General features: G+C 42.4%; 1 protein-coding gene across 1 annotated transcript; it reads right to left on the bottom strand.

The window, feature by feature from the left end:
* Positions 1-5,257: 5,257 nt before the first annotated feature.
* On the bottom strand, positions 5,258-25,732 carry LOC309532981 (uncharacterized protein). The gene is made up of 10 exons (XM_082223763.1): positions 25,627-25,732; positions 25,110-25,300; positions 23,355-23,465; positions 21,646-21,723; positions 19,523-19,898; positions 16,872-16,932; positions 13,391-13,490; positions 12,618-12,701; positions 6,467-6,544; positions 5,258-5,924 (listed from the first exon to the last, which is right to left on the bottom strand). The coding sequence occupies exons 2-10, from the start codon at positions 25,288-25,290 to the stop codon at positions 5,548-5,550; spliced, it is 1,446 nt and encodes a 481-aa protein (XP_082079889.1). The 5' UTR covers positions 25,291-25,300; positions 25,627-25,732; the 3' UTR covers positions 5,258-5,547.
* Positions 25,733-26,049: the final 317 nt, after the last annotated feature.

Here is a 26,049-nt window from a genome sequence, read left to right on the forward strand (position 1 = left end):
GCAACACCGTCCATTTAGGGAAATTTCCATGCAGCTTTCCATCTGCTCCTGCTCTGTTTGCTTCCCACAGTTTGGGCGAAATACAAACTGGACAAGGTGGCTTTGCACCCCTCAGAGGTTTTACGAGAAGGACAAATGAGTCATTGGTACATTCTCGTTAAAGCCATTTACATTGGAGGTGGCGGGGATGCTGCTATAATTGATGTCGTGCTGTGTACGCCGAGCCAATTACTTTTCAGGAGCTCTAAAGACAACTGCTGAATTTGCTGGACTTTGCCTGTGATTCGGTTTCAGATTTCTAACTGAAAATTGCATGCATCTTTAGCGTTGCCAACTTTCCAACTGATTACTGTTTTATTGATTTCCAGTATTACAAAAGGAGGGAGATACAAAAACAAAATCCCAGTTTACTCCCCTACTCCCTCTGGCACGGATCAGTCTATTTAAGCTTGCCAAAGTCCAGTCTATAACTGCATCTTGAAATGTAGACATTTAGCTGGTGATCATGTTTATTATTGTGTTGGGAAAAGCTTCGCCTGTACACCATACTGCTCCTAAGGGTATGAGAGCAAGCACTAGTCGTTCAGTTAATCTGTATATTAATTTGGCTGATGTAGAAATTCAATCTATTCACTGCTTTGAGGGACATATTTAGGAGAAAAAAAGGCTAAGGAGCAAACCCTACCCAAATTTGGAGTAGAGTCCCTAAGATGGTTGGATGGTGCTTTGCATGCCTCCTTCTGGCAACTCCTGCAGCCAGGCTGGTGCCAAACGTATTGCTCTGTTTTCCTTTGGACCACATCAGCGAGGCCAAGAGTGGGGTCTTCTTGTCTGTGCAGCCGAGGACCTCCATACATACTGCCCAGGCTTGTACCCCGGGGAAGTCACTTCAGTGCAGCTAACGCAGCAAAAACAATGCAGGGGGCAGCAGTTATGAGTTGCCAGTCTCTACAGCCACAGCAGGCGCTGTGATTCTCCAGGAGTTTGGCTTCACCCCCAGTGTGGCCATGTCTTTGGAGGAGCCCACATAAAAGCACTCCCCACCCTGCTGCTGTCATACCTAATGGGCTCTTTGGTAATCCTAGGATTTGACGGGATACTTTTATATGTGTGAAAGTAGTTTTCCACATAGTTCTAAAGGACTTAACTGCCTGATAAGCCTGCTTCAGATGGAATTCCTAGAATGAGGCAGGGAGGGAAGGAAAACCTCCTTTGTAGGGTTGTTATTGTCTGACTCAGAGGAGGTGCCTATGTATTTAAGATTCTAGTTCTGTTACAGAGATGCACTGCACCAAACCCTGCCGTATTATAATAAACAATAATAGACGTTTTTAAATAGTATCATTAATAGTCAACCTGCCTAAATTATCCTCCCATCTGTCGCCCTTACTGGATGGTTACGGTATTGATTATGTCTATGAAGCAAAAAAAACCCCCACCCTTCCACATTTCCTAATTTAGCAATGTAGTGTAGCCGATGTGGACAGATTCCTCCAAGCTGGAAAGCCCACCACCTGTCCTCTTGACCCGTGCCCGTCATGGCTGATTAGAGCGTGTCCAGACGAGGTGCGGGGCCCCCTGGGGGATATCATCAATTTGTCCCTTGGCACCGGGATATTCCCAGGGGAACTGAAGGAGGCGGTGGTGCGTCCGCTCTTAAAGAAAACATCATTAGATCCCTCAGATCTATCCAATTACCGCCCGGTCTCGAATCTTCCATTCCTGGGTAAGGTGATTGAGAGAGCGGTTGCTGAACAGCTTGGTAGGTTTCTGGATGAAACATCTGCTCTGGATCCATTCCAGTCCGGCTTCCGTGCTGGTCATGGGACCGAGACGGCTCTGGTCACCCTAACAGATGATCTCCGCAGGCAGCTGGATCGAGGCGGGTCGGGGCTGCTGATTCTTCTAGATCTGTCAGCAGCCTTTGACATGGTCGATCACGAACTCCTGGACCACCGCCTTGCCGACGTGGGGATCCAGGGCACAGTCCTTCAATGGCTGCGCTCGTTTCTCTCAGGTCGGGGACAGAGGGTGGCGCTTGGGGGGGAATTGTCATCGCGCCACTCCTTGGTGTGTGGAGTGCCTCAGGGTGCAATTCTCTCCCCGATGCTTTTTAACATCTTTATGCGCCCCCTCGCCCAGCTTGTCCGGAGTTTTGGGCTGGGTTGCCATCAGTATGCTGATGACACCCAACTCTATCTGTTGATGGATGGCCATCCTGACTCGGCCCCAGACACACTGACCAGATGTCTGGAAGCTGTGGCTGGATGGTTACGTGGGAGCCGGTTGAAGTTAAATCCTTCGAAGACAGAGGTCCTCTGGCTGGGGCGGGACGATATGGGATCGAGGGGGCAACTCCCATCTCTTGCGGGGGTGCAATTAGTGCCAGCACCGGCCATTAAGAGTTTGGGTGTAATCTTCGATACCTCCCTCTCTATGGAGGCGCAGATTACAGCTATAACAAAGGCGGCATTTTTTCATCTCCGCCAAGCTAAGCAGTTGGCCCCTTATCTCTCTCGTCCTGACCTAGCCACTGTGATCCATGCGACGGTCACCTCCAGACTGGATTATTGTAACTCGCTCTACGTGGGGCTGCCCTTGAGACTGACCCAGAAACTCCAGCGGGTGCAGAATGCCGTGGCGAGACTCCTTATGGGGTCTTCGCTGCGAGATCACATTCACCCGGTACTATACCAGCTGCACTGGCTCCCGGTGGAGTACAGGATCAGGTTTAAAGGTGCTGGTTTTAACCTTTAAAGCCCTATACGGCCTAGGACCCTCGTACCTACGGGACCGCCTCTCCTGGTATGCCCCACAGAGAAACCTACGGTCTGCAAATAATAACATCCTCAAGGTCCCAGGCCTCAGAGAGGTTAGGCTGGCCTCAACTAGAGCCAGGGCCTTCTCGGCTGCGGCTCCAAACTGGTGCAATGCTCTGTCACAAGAGACTAGGGCCCTGCGGGACCTGACATCTTTCCGCAGGGCCTGCAAGACAGAGTTGTTCCGCCAGGCCTTTGGTCAGGGCGCAGCCTGACTCCCTCCTCTGGCAACCTGCACAGAATTTTGCTTAATTGGTTGCCATCAATTTGATTTAATTAATTTTTATAATGAAATATTTTTAGATTTTGTGATCATTTGACTGATTATTTGATTGTTGTTAGCCGCCCTGAGCCCGGCTTCGGCTGGGGAGGGCGGGATATAAATAAAATTTATTATTATATTATTATAGTGGCTAATGCTGTGAGAAATAAGCTAGGAAGATGATGATGAATCGTTTATACCCCACCTGACTAGGTTGCCCAAGCCCTCTGGGTCGCTTCCATCATATATAGAAACTCAATAAAACTATAGAGGGCTGCTTTCAGATGTCCTCTAAAAGGAATGGTTTTGATAACATATATGGACACGACATCCTATTTTTAACATTTGTAATGTGTTATTAAAATGCAGCATAGCAACCACCAGCAGGGAAACAGTATTTTGACGGGGAAAAACCTAAAGTAAACAAGTTTTAATTAACGAGTATGTGACATTTTAGAACGACATATCTAATATTGTTCTAATAATGTTAAACAGGTCAGTGTAGATCCAGCCTTGGAAGGTCTGTAAGAGTCTGGTTGTCTTCTTGGCCTTTGCAGGAATCAATGTCCTTGGTGCCCATTCTTAGTTACATAGAATGTAAAACAATTTTGTAGAGGCAAGAAAAAGGGGGATATATGCACAGCGTTGCCAAAATTAATAATCTGAATATCTGTGCAAATACCAACACAGGTGCCAGCGTGTCCAGTCGGGGAAGTGTGCTATTCAATAACACAGCAACTACCTTGAACAAACAGTTGTAAATCCCAGGCTGAGTAAACAATTCAGGCATCAACAAAATGGAAGGGGAAGGATGATTTATGTGCCACGAAATTAAAGCAGTATTGAATCACCCATAACAGAAATGCTTTGCCCTGGCACAGACTGAACTGGTGGAAAACACCTGCTATTTGGCTTGTAGAGAAACAAATGATATTAAGATAATGTTTTCCATCACGTCCTCTTTCCCCTCACCTTGACTCACCTGTAGCTCTGATGTATTACCGTTGAAGCGCGCTTCTACCCTGCAAAGCTGTTTCACTATTTTTAAAATGTTCATTTTGAAGTAGGTTTGCCAACTGAACAAAAATATATATAGTCAGGCTTGTGCTTTTAGCAGGCATGAACTTCATGAACCCTGCAAAGCATTGCGGGGACAGGCAGAGTCCCCCCAACCCAGGATACCCCGAGTGGAATAATGACTCAAGACAACATGCTATGGGATTAAAATTGCCCACAACTTTATTAAGTTTCAGATGTAGGGAGACCTTGGCTCAGGCATTGGGCGTTTATCCTTCCCAGTCCCCAGCCGGGGATCTGGGAGACATCAGGGTTATCCAGAATGTGTGGGGATTGGGCTGGCTCTGGAGAACATATGTTCAAGCAGAGAGCCTGCCCCCTGTTTCGCCGTCGTCGCAGGGGAGAGCAATGACAACCTCTCGGTGTGTGGCCAATGCCTGCCATCAAGACCCCTTTAATGGGGAACCCTAGGATCACTCCTGCAAGGGGGGCATGGATCACTGCTTCACGCCTCCCCCCATTTAGGAAGTTAGACTAAAGGATTCCGCCCAAGGCCTGAAACTGCCAAAGTTGTGACATTTTGCTACAGGAAAGGCAAAACCTGCCAATGCAGGAAAATTCCTTTCCGGCCCTTCAACAGCGACCATGACACAGCAGTGCCTGCATACCTGTGGAGAAGAGGTTAACCTGCAAAAGAAGGCTTAACTGAGGGAGGGCAGGGTGGGAGAAGCTCTGGAGCCAAGTGATGCTTCACAGGTAAGATTCACCTTCCATTGTGTGGGCAGGGTGGTCCTTCCCCCTACCTGGCTGATCCCCTGGCAACGCCTCCCCAGGCGGGATTCGGCGATTGGCTGAGGTAGGCAGAGACCTCCAGGTATCCAGCCTGGGGAGGATGAAGCCAGTCCGAACTACCAGGAGCCGCACTGGGATCCGGGGGGCTGCAGGCGACCACGCAAAAGGCACCCCCCCATTTGATGTGGGGAATGGTCATTGCCACCATTTTTATAATGTTCATTTTGAAGTAGGTTTGCGAATTGAACAAAAAAGGAACCTCACCACAGCATTAGCATCTGCTCAGATCTCCCCCTGCATACCCCATGGACATACATTTATGTCTTAGTCAGATTTCCCCCCTCAGTAACGACATTAGCAACAAATACTAATTCTTAACTGATCATCCTATTTATTATCACGTTTTCAGCCATGTCTCAGACATTCCAATTCCTCATCTAAACAAAGCTGACATTGACCCAGTTAGTTTAGCTCATCCTTTGCACTCAGAAAACATAAAGGAAAGCAATGCATTGTGCTTTTATTGATTTCCCTTTCTGAACACAGAAAAATCACAACTTATCAAGTTACATATCTGATTAGTTGCTATAACCCACAATTACATAGAACCTAAAAAGAACACCCAACACCTTTTATTAAGATCTGTGACAGTTCAGTTTAAAACTCACAGACGGTGAGGCGGTACACATCGCACCGTTTATCATTCCAGGTGCCATCACTGTACATTTCAACACATTTTTCTGCCCCTTTCCCTGTGGGCTCATTTTCATACCAGTTTGTATAATTCAGGGACTCCCCGTTCAGGTACTGAAATTCCCCAGGAACATGCCCCTCAGTAATGCCCAGGTAAACATATGTGTTAAAGGATTTAACAAAGCTCATAATAGCATCATTTTCCTTCTTGTTCGTCGGAGAAGCAATGGTGCCATGGGCTGCTTTGCAGATTCTTACTGAATTGTTAAAATCAGCCGTTTTTTCAGTGCTGGCAAACACTTTACTGCCAACTGTTACAATCTTTCCACTCAAAGCCAAGGCTGAAAAACAAAATGGAAGACCCGATTAGTCCTATTAGATGACAGGAGTGATCCAGTAGCAAATCACACTGTGCGTGTTGAAGTTAACTCTTTATTACCAAGAACAGGATCTGCACAGGCTTGGTGGAGAGTCTGGTTTAACGAGCACAGGAACTGATTCTCAGTAGGTCTTGCCCCATGTATCAGTTACTAAGACTAAAGATTCCAACCTCCCAAAGCTGTCTTTCTCTCCAGAGTCCACCCCACCCTCCCAGCAATCAGAGACTGCATCTGCGTGCTTGTCTTTGCTCCTCCTGCTTCATGCCTCTTCTGGTTCTGGGAGACCAGGGAGAGAAGAGTTGGCTGCAGCAAGAGGAGATGATGCCCATGACTGTTCACCAGCCTGACTCATCTTTGCCTCTTGGCCTCCCTCCTCCCATTCTCCTGCTTCAGTTTCTGCCTCTCATTCTGGACTCGCCTCTGCCACAGACTCTCCCAGTTCACTAAGCCCTGTTCACCCTCACCTTATGGAAGGAAGCAATTATGTAAATAAAAAAAGGTACCTCTTTCTATTATGGTGATTCTGTATTTGATTTCCTTAAGGTCATCTTGCAGTTTAGGATCCTCCGATGCAGACAGACCTGCGAACAAAAGTGACAATTATTAATTTATTTTGTTTTATCCGTTTGTGTGGTACCTTGAAATTCATAAGACGGGATAACAGTTTTTCTTAACAGCTGCCTTGAATAGGAATGGATTATATAAAAGTGGTGTTAAAACATTTTAAAAAAAGTGCACCAAGCATATTGGTTTTGTTTTTCATCTGAAATAAATGCATTTTGTTGCAGTAAATGGACTTGAGATATATTTGTTATCCAGATTATGAACTGGTGAGAAATGTTTCTTATACATTGGAAAGAAAATGTTGGTTTTGTCTGACTATTTATTCAGGCAGCATTCCTATGCATGTTTACCTAGGAGTAAGCCCTAATATACTGGAATTTACAGTTCTGAGTAAACATGCCTAGTTTGCACTTGCCAATAAAACCCAGGAGTTTTCAGACTGCACACCTAGTATCTTTATCAGATCTTTTTAACACCAATGATGACAGAGCAGCTTCTTTAAAAGACAGATTGCCCAACATAACTGTGATGTGTATTGCAGAGGGTTCTAGTATGGACTGCTGCATTCATTCAGTTAATGTGGGGCCACACAGAGACCTCAGAAGTCCGCTGCATGCCTTGCACACTCTGTGTAAGATGTCTGTCCTAGGATGTTCTCCAGAATCATTATGTAAGCACATCTTTGTTGTTGGCATCCGACTGTCTCAGGAGACAATGGAAGAGTGTGTCTTCAGGGGCAAAGTCTAATAATTGGAGAGTTACAGTGCCTGCTGTGGCTGTAGAGTCTGGTAGGGGAGAGATATGTTTTATTGCTGGTGGGCCAAATGAAGGCGTCCATTTTTGCTGCTACTGGTAAACTATGGTGTTTCTTAAGTCTCTGTGCTCCTCCTAGAATATATACTAATTTTGTACTCAAGGGCTGGGTTAGGGCAGCTATGGCAGCCGAAACAGGTTTACAGAGAACCAAGAGGGAATCATCAGTATATTTGGGCGTATCCAAAAGTTTGCAGATGTAGAAAAAAATATTTTTTTTGGGGGGGGGGGGATGCCTGAGAGGTAACCCAGCCCCATAGCCTGATGTGGACTGAGCATGCTCAGTGGGCACAGAATGCCTCATGGCTCATGGATGGGGGGAACTGGGGAGTGTGGGGTTGGTGGGAGGGAATATCCTGAAATAAGGCATGGCTGACATTGCATACTGAACATAGAATCATAGAATTGTCGAGGTGGAAGGGACCACAAGGGTCATCTAGTCCAACCCTGCAATGCAGGAATCTTTTGTCCAACGTGGGGCTTGAACCCACAGCTCTGAATTTTAGAGTCTCATGCTCTAGCGACTGAGGAGCATTCAACACTGCACCATCATCACTGATGATATTGATGATAATATCAATATCAACTTGTTCTCTGCAAATCCTCAGGGGTTCCTGAGAAGACAAATCAATCTGGAAAAAGAGGATTCCTTGGTGGATAGTTTGAAAACTATTCTTCTTCTCTATCAGTTTACTGATAAAGAGGAAGCCTGGAGGGAATAGCAGCTGGCTGATGGACTGAGATTTTAAAACCAAAGAGGTGTTGTGTCTGGAGTGTTGACCTGATTCGGGCAGAAAAATTCATTTTGTTCAATTATTGTCAGCTTTGAACCCTGAATATTCTTGCGGAACAATTTTTGCAGAATGGATTTTGCAAGAGGATAGTTTTAAAGCTTATGCTTCCCTCTAGTGGCCTGGCTATATATTATCGAGTCCAGTGGGAATTTGATGCTGAGAATATGCATTTGCACAGAACTAACGAACGGAGTTGGAATTACTTTTCTAGTTCACCAGGATTCTTGTGGGGCAATGAAAAGAATAATTAATATTTGGTGCTTTTAGACTGATTGATGACCTTGTGTTTCACAGCAGGTTTATGGTTTCGCATTTTTTATGGCCTTATTCATTGGGATTATATGTGCTTTCCCCCTGTAACTTTCCCATAAACTCATTTAGCTTGGCTGTGATTCTCAAACTCTCTCTGGAAACATTCGTTACATTTTCAGAGCACTAAACAGCTGAGCTGGAGGACGTGACGGTGCCCGTCAGCCCTGCCCACTCCCTGCTGGTGAGGAACACCCCAGGTCAGCCCTGAAACAAGCATTTGGGGGCAGGGAATGTAGCAACAGACCCAATCTGGGCATCTTCCCTGCTCCTCCTGCCCTGGTTGATGGCTGTGGATGTGGCGGTGCCTATGCCACTCCCTTAAGCCCTGCCACTTCCAGCCAGGGGTTTGGACCATAGCCTAAGGAACATTGTGTAGCTTAAGTGCGCTGAAGCCAAGGGCAATTAAAAATTTTTTAATTTTATAAACATCAACAGTACTGAAAGGAGTTGAAAGATTAAGGAGTGCATCCACCAGAAGGTGAGAAAATGGGGAGCGGGTTTTGTGAGTGCATAAAATAACAAATGAATAAAAGTGAAGGGGGGGGGAACCCACATGTCAGTTCACACTAGGCCACAGTTTAGTGCTATGTTTGCAAGCTAGAAGAAGCACAAGTATTTATTTTATTTTATTTTTATCAAATTGATATGCCATCCTACACTCACGGGTCTCATGTTCCTTGCTCTTTTATCTTTCCATGTGGCTGGGAGAAAGACTTCTGCAGCACTTAGGGCAGGGGTCAGCAAGGTTTATCTTGCCTGGGCCAGATCGGTCCCGCAGAGATCCCTCCATGGGCTGGATCGCACACGGGATTTTCGGCGTCTGCGTACACACAATTTTTGACCCCACAGAAGCGACTCCCTGTGCCACACTGCGCCGTTTAGCGTAGCATGAGAGCAGGAGGCTCAGTTTGGGGGCAGCTTGTGGGCTGGTCAAACAACCTCCGCAGGCCGTTTTTGGCCCATGGGCCTTAGGTTGCTGACCCCTGACTTAGGGTGTATACAAAGCCACATATTTAAAGCACCCACCCACCCAGGTACAGTGCTTTTTTTCTAAAAAAGTGTTTAGGGGTACTCTCATTTTCCTACCTATATTGAAATACTGCCCCTCAATGAGGCCAAACTTAGATTCGCGAAATGTTTTGGGGTGTTCGTATCCCTGCATCCCCCCAGAAAAATGCACTGCCCAGGTATCCCGGGAATGGTAGTTTGTTAAGAGTGCTTTGAGTTGTAGCTCTGTGAGGGCCAAGCAACATTTCCCAGGGTCCTTTAGGGAGGGGAGATGTGCTTTGAATGTCCAGCAGCTGCCTCAGCGATTTGTAAAGTTAAGCACGTGATGTCTCCCCCTTGAAATTGATGATCTCATAATAATGTGCTGGTGGTCTGTGCCCACCTTATTATTGAGACTGATCACCTATCACTGGATTTAGTTAAGGGGCAAAGTGCTTAGTGAAAACCAGAGAAGGTGGCCATCCCCACTAGGCATGGGGTTTGATGTTCTGTCATTTCATCATTTTATTCTAACTCAGACTCAGTCGGCTGTGGTTTGCATTTTGTTAAATTTGTACGATCTTGGCCTGACCTGGTGTTTTGCGAAAATAACATTATTGTTTCCAGCTCTCCTGACAGTGTTGTGAGCGTTGCTTATGTAATGGGTATCACTATTTACTGTACTGCTTCTGTTATTCATTGCCCATCAACAAGTAACCAGGTGGATGCCCCAGGAGTATTGTGATTTGTTTGTCTTGCAGTGTCCCATTGATTCTGACATACCTCTTTCTATATTTTTGGAATCTAATGGAGTTTGTGTTTGCAACTGAACAAAACACTTTGTTTTACTATTTGCCAGTTTTAAAGTTTGCTCAGTCTTCAATTGTGTTGTTGTGCCCTATGTAGTTTTACTTTAAGCCACGGGTCAGCAAACTTCTTAAGCAGGGGGCCAGTCCACTGGCCCCCAGACCTTGTGGGGGGCAGGACTATATTTTGAGGGGGGAAATGAATGAATTCCTTTGCCCCACAAATAACCCAGAGACGCATTTTAAATACAGTGGTGCCTCGCAAGACGAAATTAATCCGTTCTGCGAGTCTCTTCATCTTGCAGTTTTTTCGTCTTGCGAAGCACGGCTATTAGCGGCTTAGCGGCTATTAATGGCTTAGCGGCTTAGCGGCTATTAACGGCTTAGTGGCTTTAAGAAAAAGGAAACAGACTCGCAAGAACTCGCAAGACGTTTCGTCTTGCGAAGCAAGCCCATAGGGAAATTCGTCTTGCGGAACGACTCAAAAAACGGAAAACTCTTTCGTTTTGCGCGTTTTTCATCTTGCGAGGCATTCGTCTTGCAAGGTACCACTGTAAAAGGACAGGCCCCACAAATAACCCAGAGACGCATTTTAAATAAAAGGACACATTCTACTCATGTAAAAACATGCTGATTCACGGACCATCCACAGGCTGGATTTAGAAGGCGATTGGGCTGGATCCAGCCCCTGGGCCTTAGTTTGCCTACCCATGCTTTAAGCCTTGTAGTGCTGTGCTCTCTTCTCCCGTACTTATAATACGTCCTTATCGTAACTTCATATTGTGACTGTGAACTATGCTGGATGCAAAACCCAGTGTAGTAATTTACAGTATAGGCCATATTTTTGCTTCCATCCACTGTCATCTCTCCTCCAGGCTCCTCCGTCTGGTTATGATACTTTTGTTCCTCGGGGCATTAATGTTTAAGCAATTATGATTTTGCAGATTAGCGACCCATTTCATTGGTAGGATTACCTCAGCTACTTCTGGGAAATTATCAGAGTACCATTATTTCTTTAAAAAACCACACACACACAAACAAATTTCTTTATGTACTAGTGCCAGTGGTTTTTAAAGGAGGTACTCAGGGGTACTCAGTACCTGCACCTCTTTTGTTGTTGTAAAGTGTGTCACTTACTGTAACAACTCCATGGTTTTTCTAGGAAAAAAGCACAGACTAGTACTATTAAGCTTGACTACCTTATCCCCTCATCCCAATCATATAATATATGCAGAGAGACAGAATATTAATATGAATATTAATGGCTACCATCAAACCTCAATAACACAGAGTTCAATGGAATATACATTTCATCACATCAGCTCGGACAGTAACTCCAAACACCAAACAGAGCACCATTAGCATAATAGCCAGGGTTCAAAATCATTGTCGTTAAATTCATGATTATTATTATTTTTTAAAATCTAGTACCATAAAATATTGTTAGCACTTGCATGAAACCTGAGTGGCTTGGACAACTGGCAAAGAAGAGAAGAGTTTGGATTTGATATCCCACTTAATCACTACCCTAAGGAGCCTCAAAGCGGCTAACAATCTGCTTTCCCTTCCTCCCCCACAACAAACACTCTGTGAGGTGAGTGGGGCTGAGAGACTTCAGAGAAGTGTGACTGGCATGTGGAGGAGCGGAGACGCGAACCCGGTTCCCCAGATTACGAGACTACCACTCTTAACCACTATACCACACTGGCAAAGAGTGAACATGGCAAAACTCACATTCAAGTTCAATTACTATGAAATTTTCCAACATCTCTAATCTCAACCTTAGACAAGCACAAAGATCCGAATCAGACTTTTGCCTCCATGCACATAGCAAATTTATTTTTATTTTCTTTCAGTTATATCCTGCCTTTATTCCACCATCACTGAAACCATTGTGGCATCCTTGAGGTTGCCAAGTGGTCACCCATCCAAGCAGTGAGCAGACCTTGGCCTGCTTAGCTTCAGCAAGGTGGCAGCTCCAAGTATCTCCAAGCCTTATCCTAGGACTGGAAGAAGCACATGCTAGGGAGAGTAGGACTATGTTTGTTGGCTCCACCCCGATTCCATACAGCTCGTCACTTCCACTCCAACATCCGAGCATTTAGTGTGACCTCTGAAAAAGGGAGCCTACAAACATAAATTTGTGTGACTAGGATTTCCAGTCATACGAGAGACCAAGTGCGTACAGTTTGTAGGTTTATCTTTTTAGACGTTGCACTAAATGTGCATATGTTGTGGAAAGAGCTAGTATGACATACGATGCAAGAGACAGGGCCAAGTGGCACACAGTTCCTTGTTCAACCTCCACGCATGTAAAATCTACCTGAAGGCAAACACTTGGACTAAAATGCTATTTTAAAGATGATACCCATAGTCACCTGGTATCCCATGATCTCCCTTCTCGCCTTGTCTGCCCTTTAACCCTTGTGGTCCAGGGTGTCCAGGAGGACCTGGAGGACCTGCTGAAGTGAAAAATAGAAGGATGAAAACCTGGCACACACATTAAAGACCGTCTGCTTTTATTTCACATTCATCTTTAGAACTACTTAAACGTTCCCCACAAATTAGAACTGACCAAAATGCAACAAAGAAGGAATTCTCTTTTGAGGGGTTTCAAACATTTGCATTACAAGCACAACACCTTAAAGGTGGTCTGCAGAAGCACACTAGAATCTTATCCCTCTGTATAATGTCAATTGCCTTTTAGTTAAAAAGAAAGCTTGTACATTTTGGAGAAATGCTGGGAAAGGATAAGCAGGTTACTTGTCTGTAGTATTTGGTTTGGCTCCACATCCATAATAGATGTGGATTAGTTTGTCCTGCAGGCAAACTCTAACTACAAGAATAGGATGCAGAAGCAATCTAGGGAAGCTGTTACCAGGGGAGCAGGGAGGGAATCCAAAAAAGCACAGGTCCAAATGGTACAGACCATGAGCTTTCCACATGGTCCAGATTCATGTGTCTTTTGATATGACCATGTAATCAATCAGTAACCTTCCAGTTTTACTCCATATAAAGCATGTATTTGGATTTTAAGAATGTGGAAATCATTTTCTCTTGAACATATTCCTGTTAAATTCAGTTGTGAAACGCAGGCACTTCACATCCTCCTGCTCACATCTCCCAGGCCCTTGATTATATCCAAGCTTACCTATAAGTTGTGGACATGTTTCCTGAGCATCACTGGTTACAAGCAGAGCAGCCACTGCCACGAGGATATGAACCAACTGGGATGAAGGCATCCTTTTCAATCAGCTAAATGAAGTGGGGTGGGGGTGGGGAGAGAGATTTATCAGGTGTAGGTGCATCACAATAATTTTATTCTGTTATTTCCTTTTTCACCGTTTTGCTTCTGGATAGTGTGAATTGGGTAGGTTTGCCTTTAAACTGAATTGTATTTCCCCCCATCCCTAGTTACAACAATATAAAATGACAATATTAAAATCGATGGGAAAAAATTACAATTAAAAGAATAACATGGAACCATATCTATCTCTATCTATCATCTATCTATCTATCTATCTATATCTATCTATCTATCTATCTATCTATCATCTATCTATCATCTATCTATATCTCTATCTATCTATCTATCTATCTATCTATCTATCTATCCATCTATCTATCATCTATCATCTATTTATCTATATCTATCTATATTTCTATCTATCTATCATCTATCTATCATCTATCTATCATCTATCTACTATCTATCTATCATCTATCTATCTATCTATCTATCTATCTATCTATCTATCTATCTATGGCCAGGGAAGCTAAACAATGATGATGCTAGCCACAACTTTGTATTGAATTACTTTAGTGCCTTGAGAAGCCAGCCCAGCTTTGCTTGCTCCCACCCTTCATCTCCGACTCATTCCATTGAGTGTTATTGGCTGCTAGGTGACATGGAGTTCGTAAAAGGCAAACCTAGCCACTGCCCCCAATGGAGTATGCACTTGTTATATGCTCTTGGTTCTGCTCATCTTTGTAAAATTTACATTAATAAACTAACTTCCTTGTGAGAATATGGTGGCACAACTCAGAAGTAAGTGCCCGTAAGGATCCATTTATTATGGTATTTTTCTTGAAGATGAATTGATGCCCTTCCCGCCTGCAGCTGTCTTCTTTATATAGGATTTCTCTACTGATTGTTGTTATGATGCTCATAGAGCTTTTAAAAACATTATATATAAATGCTTTCAAAAATAAATAGATATTCTCAATAAAATTTGATTGGAATGAATTGAAAGAAGAGGGAAAATCTAAAAGAGCACTCTAATTTTATTCATCTTTACCCAGAAGTAAATTTAACTGAGTCCAATGACCTTACTCCAAAGTAAGCATGCAACCTGAGAAATGTTAATGCTACACTAACAACACAATCCACATATATAAGAAATTTCATGAAGTTAAATGGGGCTTATATAGGATTTCAGCCTAAAACAGAGCAGTTTGACTTACCTTCTTCTTCCAACACCGAATACTGCAGAAGCGCTAAAAGGGTCCATTTATAGTATGTGTTATTTGATATATATGTTCATGTTAGATAGCGGTTGGCTTAACTTGATTTATCCCCCTCCATTTTATTTGCATAGTTGCTTCATTACATAAAAGACGGAATGGTCAACAGCCCATATTGATTCCCTAACTTTTTGAAATAAGATCTAACATAATGAGCAGGACAATGAACCTTTGAAAAATATTTCTGCTGAGGATTGTTTGCAAAATATAGGGTTTCCATACAACTTAATATAATTAATAAATAATGATATATCCAGTGCTATTTTCGGAGAGGGGGGAGGACAAATCATGACATAGTGCACATAAGCTACAAGCTGTTCTCAGTAGATCTGTATAAAAACACACAACCTTTGTATATATTATTTCCCCACATGATGTAGAATCTACACCTATGAAAAGGTTTTTAGTAATCTGACACACCTGACCTAGAACATTCAACACAGGGAGACATACAGCTCCTCTAGGTCAAACGCTCTGTTTTCCACCTTGACATTCAGACAATGTCAACCAATAACCCACCACCGTTATGTTCTTCTCTGGAATTAAGGGGTATTATACTATGTCCAACCGGGTTTTAGTTCAGACATGGAACAGACCTCGCCCCTAGACACACACACAAGCCATAACAAAAAAACTGACTTGGGAGATTTGCCACTCTTCCCAGTCAAAAACAAAAAAGTGTGTGTATAGGGGTAAGATTACAGAAACAGAAACATTTACAGTGGTACCTCGGGTTAAGTACTGAATTCGTTCCAGAGGTCCGTTCTTAACCTGAAACTGTTCTTAACCAGAAGCACCACTTTAGCTAATGGGGCCTCCTGCTGCCGCCACGCCGCCGGAACCCAATTTCTGTTCTTATCCTGAAGCAAAGTTCTTAACCTGAAGCACTGTTTCTGGGTTAGCAGAGTGTGTAACCTGAAGCGTATGTAACCTGAAGCGTATGTAACCCGAGGTACCACTGTATATGAAGACCCTTTATCATATGTTAACGTTATCTGAAGGGAAGGTTCTTCCCTGTTTCCTGACTATGGCTGGGTAAGACCGGATACACGAGAGAAAGAGCCAGCTCTGTGGCTGCATGCAGAAACAACAGTGGTACCTTGGGTTACAGACGCTTCAGGTTACAGACACTTCAGGTTACAGACTCCGCTAACCCAGAAATAGTACCTTGGGTTAAGAACTTTGCTTCAAGTTGAGAACAGAAATCGTGCGACGGCAGCACAGCTGCAACGGGAGGCCCCATTAGCTAAAGTGGTACCTCAGGTTAAGAACAGTTTCAGGTTAAGAACGGACCTCCGGAACAAATTAAGTTCTTAACCCGAGGTACCACTGTATGGGATTTTCTTCCAGTGGATGCCCAATTGACTCTCTCTCTGCCTGTCTTCTGCCATCTTTGCATTTAAAGCAAGCTTTGAGTTTACCTGCTTTGAAATGGTAGGTGTTGATCCTATAGATTTTAGCGGTTTTAAATGACTAAGACAATCTCTAGCATCTTTTAAATTGCTTTGTTAAGACAATGTACCTATATTTCAAATATTGATGTGAGCTGCTGCGTATAGATAGTGCCACCACAGCCTCCCACCATATAAAGAACAGTGGGATACAAATGTTGTTCACACACACACACACACACACACACACACACTAACACAAGCAAAAATATTTGTTATTTTAGGGCAGAGGGAAGGGGCTGCACCTCTCTTCTGAAATACTGCTTGATATAGTATTTTATGACCCCAGCATTTTAATTTTGTACATGTTTGCAGAAGAGTTGTACTGAGCGGAGGAGTGCCAGTAAGATTCATTTAGATTTAGAAAGGGGGAGCAGATTCAGAAGTTTGGAGAAACTCCAAGTTATAAGAACTTACTATTGCTTTAAGAAACACTGGGAACCCCCAGAGAAAGCAAAACAGCAACTGCCCCAAAGGATCAAAGAGTCAAAGCACAATCTTTGCATGTTTACTCAGGGGTAAGTTTCACTGAGTTCAGTGGCACTTGTGTCCAAAGACAGGATCCCACTGTGAGACTAAGACAGGACTCTGCTATGAGGTGGCTCAAAACACAAGAGCCATCTTTGTGCGCCCTGGGGGCAGATGATTTGTATTAACAATTTTTTGGCCAAAATGGTAAAGATCGACATCAGAACCAAGTTCAATGTCCGCATTCAGGCTGCGGAATAAGCCAGCACTGGATGAGCAGTTCAGTGTGGTCATGGACCAAGCAACCATGACAAAGCCACAAAAGCAGACTGAGAAAAGCAATTAACCCCATCCCTACTCCCAGGTAAACCGTATATAGGATTGCAGCCTCCACTTCTTAGCCCGTATCTGTTGGGATCTGGTTTCAGAAACAATTTTAGATTACTCAATTGAGTCATATGTGGCTAGGCAGAAAGTCCTCATATATAAGTTCTCCAAGTACAGAGCTCTCTGCATTGAGGCACCTTGTAAACAAAGCTCTGCTCTCTCTGCAGTGTGGAATTAAGCCTTTTACAAATAATGTCTCATAATAGAATTCCTCTCATTAAAAGCAACAGTACTTGGACAAGTTCCCAAGCACTCTTCAATGCAGCGAACATCCTGTTTCTCAAACATTCCACTGGAAATTATTCCTCTCGGCAAATACTGTTTACCGATTATACATGTAATATTTAATTAGCTTTTTCTAATGCGCAGACTTTGGAGGAGGGCCAGTAGGTTGGCTCAGTTTTGTGGGTGGAAACAGCAGGCGTGCTCTCTCTCCTCCATCATATGTTCACTATTCATGTGTTCACTGAGTAGGGTCATGGGAGTCATGCATGCAGGAATTGTGATGCCCTTTAAAACCTCTGGCTGCCCACCTATGTCTCTGTTGTTCCTGAAGAGCCAAAAGGTCACTAATGCCCTGTTTACACGTCACCTAGAGTGGTTATGGTTAACACATCTCCATAGCTGCTGCAACAGAACTCCAGGTAGGTGCACAGGGCTTTTTCTTAACCGGACCTCTCCAGAACACTCCAGAACTCCGTTCCAGCATCTCTCAGGTGGGCACTATTGCCATTCTAAGAGAACAAGGAAGGCGTTCATCATGAGTTTGGGCACCTCTTCTTCTAGTAAAATAGCACTGCAGGTACAGCAATAACATATCTTCAGCACAACTATTTACAATTGCTGAGACAGATGTATAGAACACTTCATTTTTAAAATCCAAATTTTCCTGTCAATTTTTGTCTGTCTGTCTTCCTTCCGTCCTTCCTCTCTTTCTCCTAAAGATGAAATGGAAACTTTCTGGCCTGTAAAAGGCTCCTTAAAAAAAAAGTAAAAAAGAAAGCAGCATATCTTCCCAAGGTAACGGGAAATCAAAATCTATTGCTGTTTTAGGTCGATACTAAAACAAGTGTCCCTGAAGAAATAGTGAACTCAGATTGCTGGCTATGCAAGAAATATCCTGGTAGCATAAGCTGCTGCTTTGACTTTGCCAGGCAAGAATTCACATCAGCTCTTGGGGGTGTTCTTCCTTTGGTCTGTTTCTTTTAATTTTAATTTTGAGTTGAAATAGTGTAAATAGAAAAAAAAGGAGACTCATAATCATCATCAAAAGCACAGCATTATTTGATATATCAGGATGCAACATTCAACATTCTGAAGGAGCGAGCCCTTCAACATTTGCAGGCTTTTTAAAGGTTGTGCAGTGTAGTATAGTAGTCTCATCCTTGCTACTTCAATACATTTTATTAATGATTGACAGGCAAGTCCTCCAAGTACACCCTTCCTTCAGGCTAAGCTGTCCATTAACTGGCCATTGTAAACATAATGAAATAACATATTGGGTCACACATCTGCTGTTATCAGCTGCTGCTCTAGACACTCATATGCGCAAGTGCTAAAGAAGTGTGTTTAAAACCCTGTTCCCAATAGGCTCAGGGCTGGTTTAATCCAAAAAGCAGAATCACAGGAAAACAAGCTTTTCCTGGACTGCACCATTTCAGAATATTGGGGGTGGGGAGTCACATGACTACTGCCCTTGTCCTTCCTCGCAATGGTGTAAGGTACTATTTCCTGATTGAGGGCTATTGTGACTGGAATTGGGAATCACTGTCATCACTCTCATAGTAGAATCAGAAAATTGTAGAGTTGGAAAGGACACTGAGCATCACCTAGTCCAACCCCCTGCAATGCAGGAAGCTCAACAAATGGTACCCCATTCAATTTGAAACCATACAGACCCTGCTTAGCTTTGCAAATGTGATAGCAGTTTTATCCCTGCACCTCTAGGATATTGACTAACTGAGAAGCATCAGAATCGCACATGAGGAGAATTGTGGTTCATGTTCCATTATTCATTTGTCTAGTTGGGATAAATATACCACGTCTTATATTTACTAAATACCAATTAGATGTTTTATGAAATTCTAGGAAATTATGCTGAGATCTATTTATTTGTGACTGATGGTGGAGTATTGCCAGTTACACCTGTGCCTTGAAAGCCAAAAATCCATGCAAAAATCACGAAAGACAACACATAACTTCACACGCATTTTCAATATATTTGAATATGCATTTGAACATCAATGATTCTGCTTTGCTTTAGATCTAACAGATAAATCTTAAAAAAAGAAAATCTTTGTAAATGTTCCTAAGCATGGAAATCCTAATTTTCTTGATTCTATGTGGCACATGTGGGTAAAAAAAAATTTTTTTTTTATCTGCAGAACCACAATTCCCAGAAGCCAAGGCTGTTTTGTTGGTTTAGGATTGCAATGTAGGTGGAGGAATCTGACTAGAATTCACAGACAGTGAGACGATACTGGTTGCATTTTTTGTCATTCCAGGATCCATCCGTTTGCATCTCAACACAGTTTTCAGCTCCCTTGCCATTTGGTTCATATCGACGCCAGTTTGTATAATTGACAGCCATTCCATCTAAATATTCAAATTCTCTTGGAATAGGGCTCTCCTTAATTCCCAGGTAGGCATATTGGTTTTTCTCTTTCACAATTTCCAAAATAGCATCATTCTCCTTTTCATTCATGGGTTTGGCAACAGAACCCCCAGAATTCTGACATGTTTGAAGTATGGTTTCGAAATCAACTACCTTTGCATTGGTGGCAAATATTTTATCTCCTGCTTTGTTTATCATTCCTTTGAGAAGAAGCACTGCAACAGAGAAGAAAAATCATGGTGATCCATTTTGTACTATATTGCAACAAAAATTGATGCGTGCAAGCCACTGCTACATTTTATAGCATCAAGTGAAGAACATGCAGGTATAAACTAGGAATGGGTGAATCAATCTTTCTCCAGGCCATATTACTTTTTTTTTGTGTGGTCTCAATCTCACATCATCCACATTACTGTGCATTTCCATTTTTTCTAAAAAACATATAAATGCACAAAATGTGCATTTAAATACATTTTAAAATCTATATTTAAAAATGCTTTCTTTCTCTAAATGCAAATTGAGGGAGGATGTCCTGAAGCCCCGTAGAAAGCACCAGATCTCCCTTTGTAAAGATGGACCGAGCTCCAACCTCAAAGAGCGAGGTTCGATGTCCGATTCCTCATTTCTGCTACTGCAGAAACTCCCATGGCCCTTACTCTATGAACATCAGAGCACCAATATCAATAGAGCCAGAAGGGGCCCAAAAGAAGACTTGGATCTGAGGAACCAAATGCTTTCTCAGTCGCCTGACTCGCCCCCAAACTAGAAAGAAAGCTACACCAACCCAGGCAATGGTGTCGCGACGGGGTGGGTGGGGGGCAAGGGGAGGGACTTGGAGAAGGGAGAAGAAGTGCAAGATCACTCCTGGCTCAGTGAGAGCCCAATTGGCATTGAATGTTGCAGATCAACCCCCTTCAGTGCTCCACCCCTCCCCAGTGACTTAAGTTTGCAGCCTAGATGTATTTTAACTCAAAATGGACATTAAAAACAAACAAACTGATTTTCGTATGATTATTTTTGACATATTATGGAAGTGCAAAAGCAGATGGGCAGCTAGGTTTTAATCTGCATGTTAATCCGAAAAGTGTGGCTCAGGCCACTTCCTAAAACCAGCTCTCATATTATTGCAGGAGTTTTTTTGAGGGGGGGGGTATAACAATCTTCAGCTTTAACAACAACAACAACAAAAATTTGGCTGGGTTTCCCCATCTGGCTGGGTATCCCCAGCCACTCTGGGCGACTTCCAACAAAAGATTAAAAGTACATTAAAACATCAGTCATTAAAAACTTCCCTAAACAGGGCTGCCTTCAGATGTCTTCTAAACGTCAGATAGTTGTTTATTTCTTTGACATCTGATGGGAAGGCGTTCCACAGAGTGGGCGCCACTACCGAGAAAGCCCTCTGCCTAGTTCCCTGTAACTTTGCTTCTCGCAGGGAGGGAACCACCAGAAGGCCCTCAGCGCTGGATCTCAGTGACCAGGCTGAACAAATGGAGTGGAGATGCTCCTTCAGGTATACTGGGCTGAGGCCATTTAGGGCTTTAAAGCTCAGCACCAACACTTTGAATTGTGCTCAGAAACGTACTGGGAGCCAATGTAGGTTTTTCAAGAGTGGTGTTATGTTAAATTTTGATTGGTGATAGGCAATAGAATTTCTCTCTCCCTACCCCCTTGCCAAGATAGTTTGAAAGAGGGATTGCTCCTTCTGGTGTGGACGCTCACCTTATGTTCACATTTGGTAAACAGGGTAGGGGTTGTTTGTTTGTTTGTTCTTTTAGAGGCAGCAGAGAGAAAAAAATAAATGTGTGAATGCAATAGGGAAGTGAGCTTTTCTCAAACCTCTTTTAACTCTCTTGAAGCTTTCGCTTGAAGTTACACAAAAGAAAATAAGTCAGGATCTCCCGTGTTATTCTTAACATTGGTTTTCAGCAGTCTTGGGAAGGGTAAAAACAAAGAGATTACCTCCTTCAAGCCTCAATATTTTTCGATTCAGACTTCTGAGGACTTCCTGTACTTCTGGATCAAGAGAAGCAGGACGGCCTGTCAATTAAAATAAGAAGAAAAAACTGAGTTGAACTGTGCTTCATTGACTACAGCAAATCCAGTGTTCTTGCTGTAAATCATTTTTGAAGGACACGTGTTTCATTTTCAGTGAGGAATAATTCAGCCCATTTGTTGATCTTGAATTTATCAACGACCACCGAAAAAATCCCTTCTGGAGTAAGATTTATTCCTAGCATATCAAAGACAGAAATCTCCCTTTCACCATTTAGTTTTAAGCTAGAGAATAAAAACCTATAAAACAGTTAATGCATTTTATTTTGTCCAACGTTAGATGAGTCAATGAATTGAACACAAATGGGAGTGTAATATCTGTAGCAGGTATCCTGCATGAATTCTAATCCACTTTCAAAGTCATTGATTCTGAACAAGCCTAATCTAATTGTGGTGCATCCTCATTTTCCCCCTTTCTTTTAAGTCCTAAATTAGCTGCCTATTGATAATATATACACGAGGGTGGAGCTAACTCAATCAAAAGTAATTCCAAGCAAAGCATGAACCTTTCAAAAGGACGTTGGGGTAAATCTTATACAGTGGTACCTCAGGTTAATTCGTTCTGGAGGTCAGTTCTTAACCTGAAACTGTTCTTAACCTGAAGCACCACTTTAGCTAATGGGACCTCCTGCTGCCACTGCTGCCAAATCGCTGGAGCACGATTTCTGTTCTCATCCTGAAGCAAAGTTCTTAACCCAAGGTACTATTTCTGGGTTAGCAGAGACTGTAACCTGAGGCGTATGTAACCTGAGGTACCACTGTATGATCAATCAAACAGTTTGGTATCATTTTGAAAATCAGTCTCTGAAGCATGATGCATAAGGCATATGCTTAACCTCAAGAGACATTGTACCAAAGTGTAATTGACAAATTAATCTGTGTCTGTGCAGTGAGCCAGATATTTCACCAACAGATTGAAAGCCCTTGTCTGCACTGTGTTTACTTGATCTTGTAGCTGTCCTAGGCACAGACCAGTCTTTGTAGAAGGCCAAACAGGGATGAAGAGGCGTGGTCCCTTACCTTTATAATAGCATGAATTGTGTTTTATTATGCTTGGGGTATTCATTTATCTGAGTCGATTCAACATTAGCTTTGAGGCAATTAGGGATGGTTTCAATTTTGGTTCCTTTCAGTTTCTGATTTTTCCAAAATCAATTTCAGTTCTGCACATTTTTTTACATCAGTTTGTAATTTATTTATCTTTAAAAAAAAAATCCTCACGAAAATGCACCAGGATTTTGGTGCAAATTTATCCTAAGATACGTATTTTGTCTGTATATGGATTGCCTAATATACACATCTTTGTGAAGCAGTGTCTAATATAATGTATATTTGCAAGCATATTCATGAATATATACATCTTTATATACACTTTACCCTAGTATATGCATTTTGTACACAGTACATTACTTGGCTAGACTTATATTACAAAATTCGGGGAAGAGTGAATGTCAAAAGATGACTGTGTTTCAGTTCACATGTTGTAATGTGAAATGGATCAAATTTATTCCTCATCCCCAAAAGTAATTAATAATAGTATCGCCTAAGTGTACAGGGAAGCTTGTCACAACAGTTTTCCTGGCTATTATATTATAGGTTATGCAATTCCTTTTTACCTTCTGGGCCTCTCTCTCCCTTTTCTCCTTGTTCACCTCTTGGCCCTGGTGGACCAGGAAGTCCATCTCTTCCAGTAGCACCTGGCAGACCATTAGGAGGGCCCATTGGACCTAGAAGGAAACACAAGAACAAAGATATACAAGGCACTCCTCAATGGTACACTATAGAAGTGGAGACTAAAGAATAATTTCAAGGCTGCAGGTGCCCTTCAAGGAAGCAGATTGCATTACAGTCTGTGTAACTCAATACCATAGTCCAATCTCCTTGGAATGATGACTCAGAAACCAAAATCTTACTATAGTATCTCTTGTCCCTGAAGATATAAAAACCTTATTTCATGGGCAATGAAATATGATGACACATCAGCTAACCTTTTTAGTGCATGCACACAAATCACTGAATACCTCTTAGCTGCTCACTGAATATTTTGATCACATAAAAAAGGAACAATTTAGTTATTCTTTCTTTCCCAAAGTATTTTTTTGGAAAGATTCAGGAAATCATCCTTCCAGTACAAAAGTAGAACCAAACTAAGAAATCTCCTTTCTTGAATGCATTGCCTGATAATTCACATAGTTAACATTTTTTTTCAAAAAAAAAAATATTTTTATTACCTTTTTCAGGTACAGATATAAAGTCAGGTATATGAAAGAAATAACAGAAAGAAGAAAAAAGAAGAAAGAAATCCATCTTTCCAAGACATTTTTTCATAACCAACTGGACTTCCCCACATCTCCCTCACCCTGCATTCTTTACAATAAAAATATCAGCAAATTGTTACCTTGTTTCAAGCATTCCTTTGTACTTTCAAATATTATATTTTGGGTTTAAGATACTTATTATCAATTTACTTTTACCTTAAAATAAATATAGTATTACTTTAGCCTTTAGCTCTTTCATAATTGTAACTTAATTTCCCGTATCACTGAATCTTGTTGCTGAAGCTAGATTTTCCAAATCATAGTTAACATTTTTTATTTGCTTGATAAATTGAATTACCCAATCCAATTTTATTTGTGACCAAGCATAAGGAGAGACATGAAGACAGTCTTCAAATATCAGAAGGGCTACCACACAGAAGATGGGGTAGGCTTATTCTCTGTCCTAAAGCATTAGGAGAAATGAAATACTAGGAGGCACTTCCAAACGGCATGGCAACAATCTGCCTTGGGATGTAGTGGGTCTTCTTCACTGAATGTATTTGAGCAGCGGGTGCTGGACAGCCATCGGTCAGAGATGTTGTAGTTGTGTCCTGCAAACCTCTGGTGAGTCAGTTTTCAATTCTTTTTGGTGGGTCACAAGTTATGCAGACCTAATCTGAACATTACTAGAGACCAGTGGGACCATAGTTTCTTGAAAACACCATGACTTTAGTTTTCTTGTAATTCACAGCCAGCTGTTCTCTTTGGCAGTATCCTGAGAATGCCCTCATCAATCTTTTTAGGCCCACTTTATGTGGAAAGGAGCTCTCATGATCAAATTGATGAATGTGTGTGTGTGTTTGTGGGATCCTTAATGGTCCCTGATCCCCACCCCAGTTTTACCCAAATCATGTTCCCTCCCCATAGCTCTCTGAAAACTGTAATTAAGGGGGATATCACAAAAAGTAAAGGAGCTGGGCCTTTTTTGACACTCTGTTCTTTGAACACTGATATGAATTGGTCTACAATCAGGTGTCTGTAAGATGCAATACTAGTTCATTACCAGCAATTTTTAATACTAGGCTTTGTATTATAATAACAACAAGTTGATACCTGGTGGTCCTGGGTCGCCTTTCATCCCATCACGCCCATCTCTCCCAGGGACCCCACTTGACCCCGGAGTCCCCGGGATGCCTGGAACTCCTGCACATTTTTCTCCTGCCTGTCCAAGACAGGGAAGAGTAAAAACGGCGACTACTACTGCAGCATGAAGGAAGTGGGACAAGACTTTCATTTCTGACCAGCTGTAAAAAAAGAGAGCATACATTTAAAATAGCACAGCATTTCTCTCAGAATGAGCTCAGTCATATTATTCATTAAAAAATAGTGAAAGCCGTTAGTTCTAAACTGTGAAACTTCAAATGTTAAATAATTTTTGTTTCAGTCATTCGAGGTGTCTCTCCCCCCCATACTGCTCATCTCGAACAAAGACAGACGAAGGTCAATATTACAAAAGAAAATAATGACGATAAAAGATGTTGCGATGAAATATTTCCAAATGATGATGATGATGATGAAGGTGTTTCAGCCGGTAATCTTGACCGCTAAATGTTAACTGAAGTCAACTTACCCTTGTGTTTCACCTGAATAGGAAAGAAGGTTTCAGACCATGCAATTTATACAGTGCAGCTGCACAGCTGGCTTCATACTCAAGTAGAAATTTGATATACACTTGTATGGAAGTTTGGTAAGCGTGGGTTTGAAGGAGTCCTTGTTTTATTAATGCACTCCATTTGCTTGGTAAATACTTCAGATATTATGAAGGACAAAGTGATGACATTTCCCTTGAAAATAGGAGTGGGAAACATCTAAAGATTTGTTTAGCAAAACGTGGAGGAAAATCTGCAGGAATAAAGAGGATGCTTCCAAAGAACCAAAACCTCAATAAAAAGATATAAAGATTTACGCATTGAGGGAGGGTGAACACCATTCAAAAAACTGAAGGACTTACATGAAACTCAGTCCCTTTACAATTAACACATCATGTTTTTCA

Source organism: Podarcis vaucheri (assembly GCF_965113315.1).
Source record: "Podarcis vaucheri genome assembly, chromosome: 5".
In the NCBI taxonomy this organism is placed as follows: domain Eukaryota; kingdom Metazoa; phylum Chordata; class Lepidosauria; order Squamata; family Lacertidae; genus Podarcis; species Podarcis vaucheri.

What these genes read in the sequence shown, in the direction of transcription:
- LOC309532981 (XM_082223763.1), bottom strand. Translation starts at nt 25,290, where the DNA reads ATGAAAGTCTTGTCCCACTTCCTTCATGCTGCAGTAGTAGTCGCCGTT. An exon ending in GGGAGAGAGAGGCCCAGAAG is followed by an intron (nt 21,724 to 23,354) that starts GTAAAAAGGAAT and finishes TTTAATTGACAG; the next exon opens with GCCGTCCTGCTTCTCTTGAT. An exon ending in AATATTGAGGCTTGAAGGAG is followed by an intron (nt 19,899 to 21,645) that starts GTAATCTCTTTG and finishes TCTCTGTTGCAG; the next exon opens with TGCTTCTTCTCAAAGGAATG.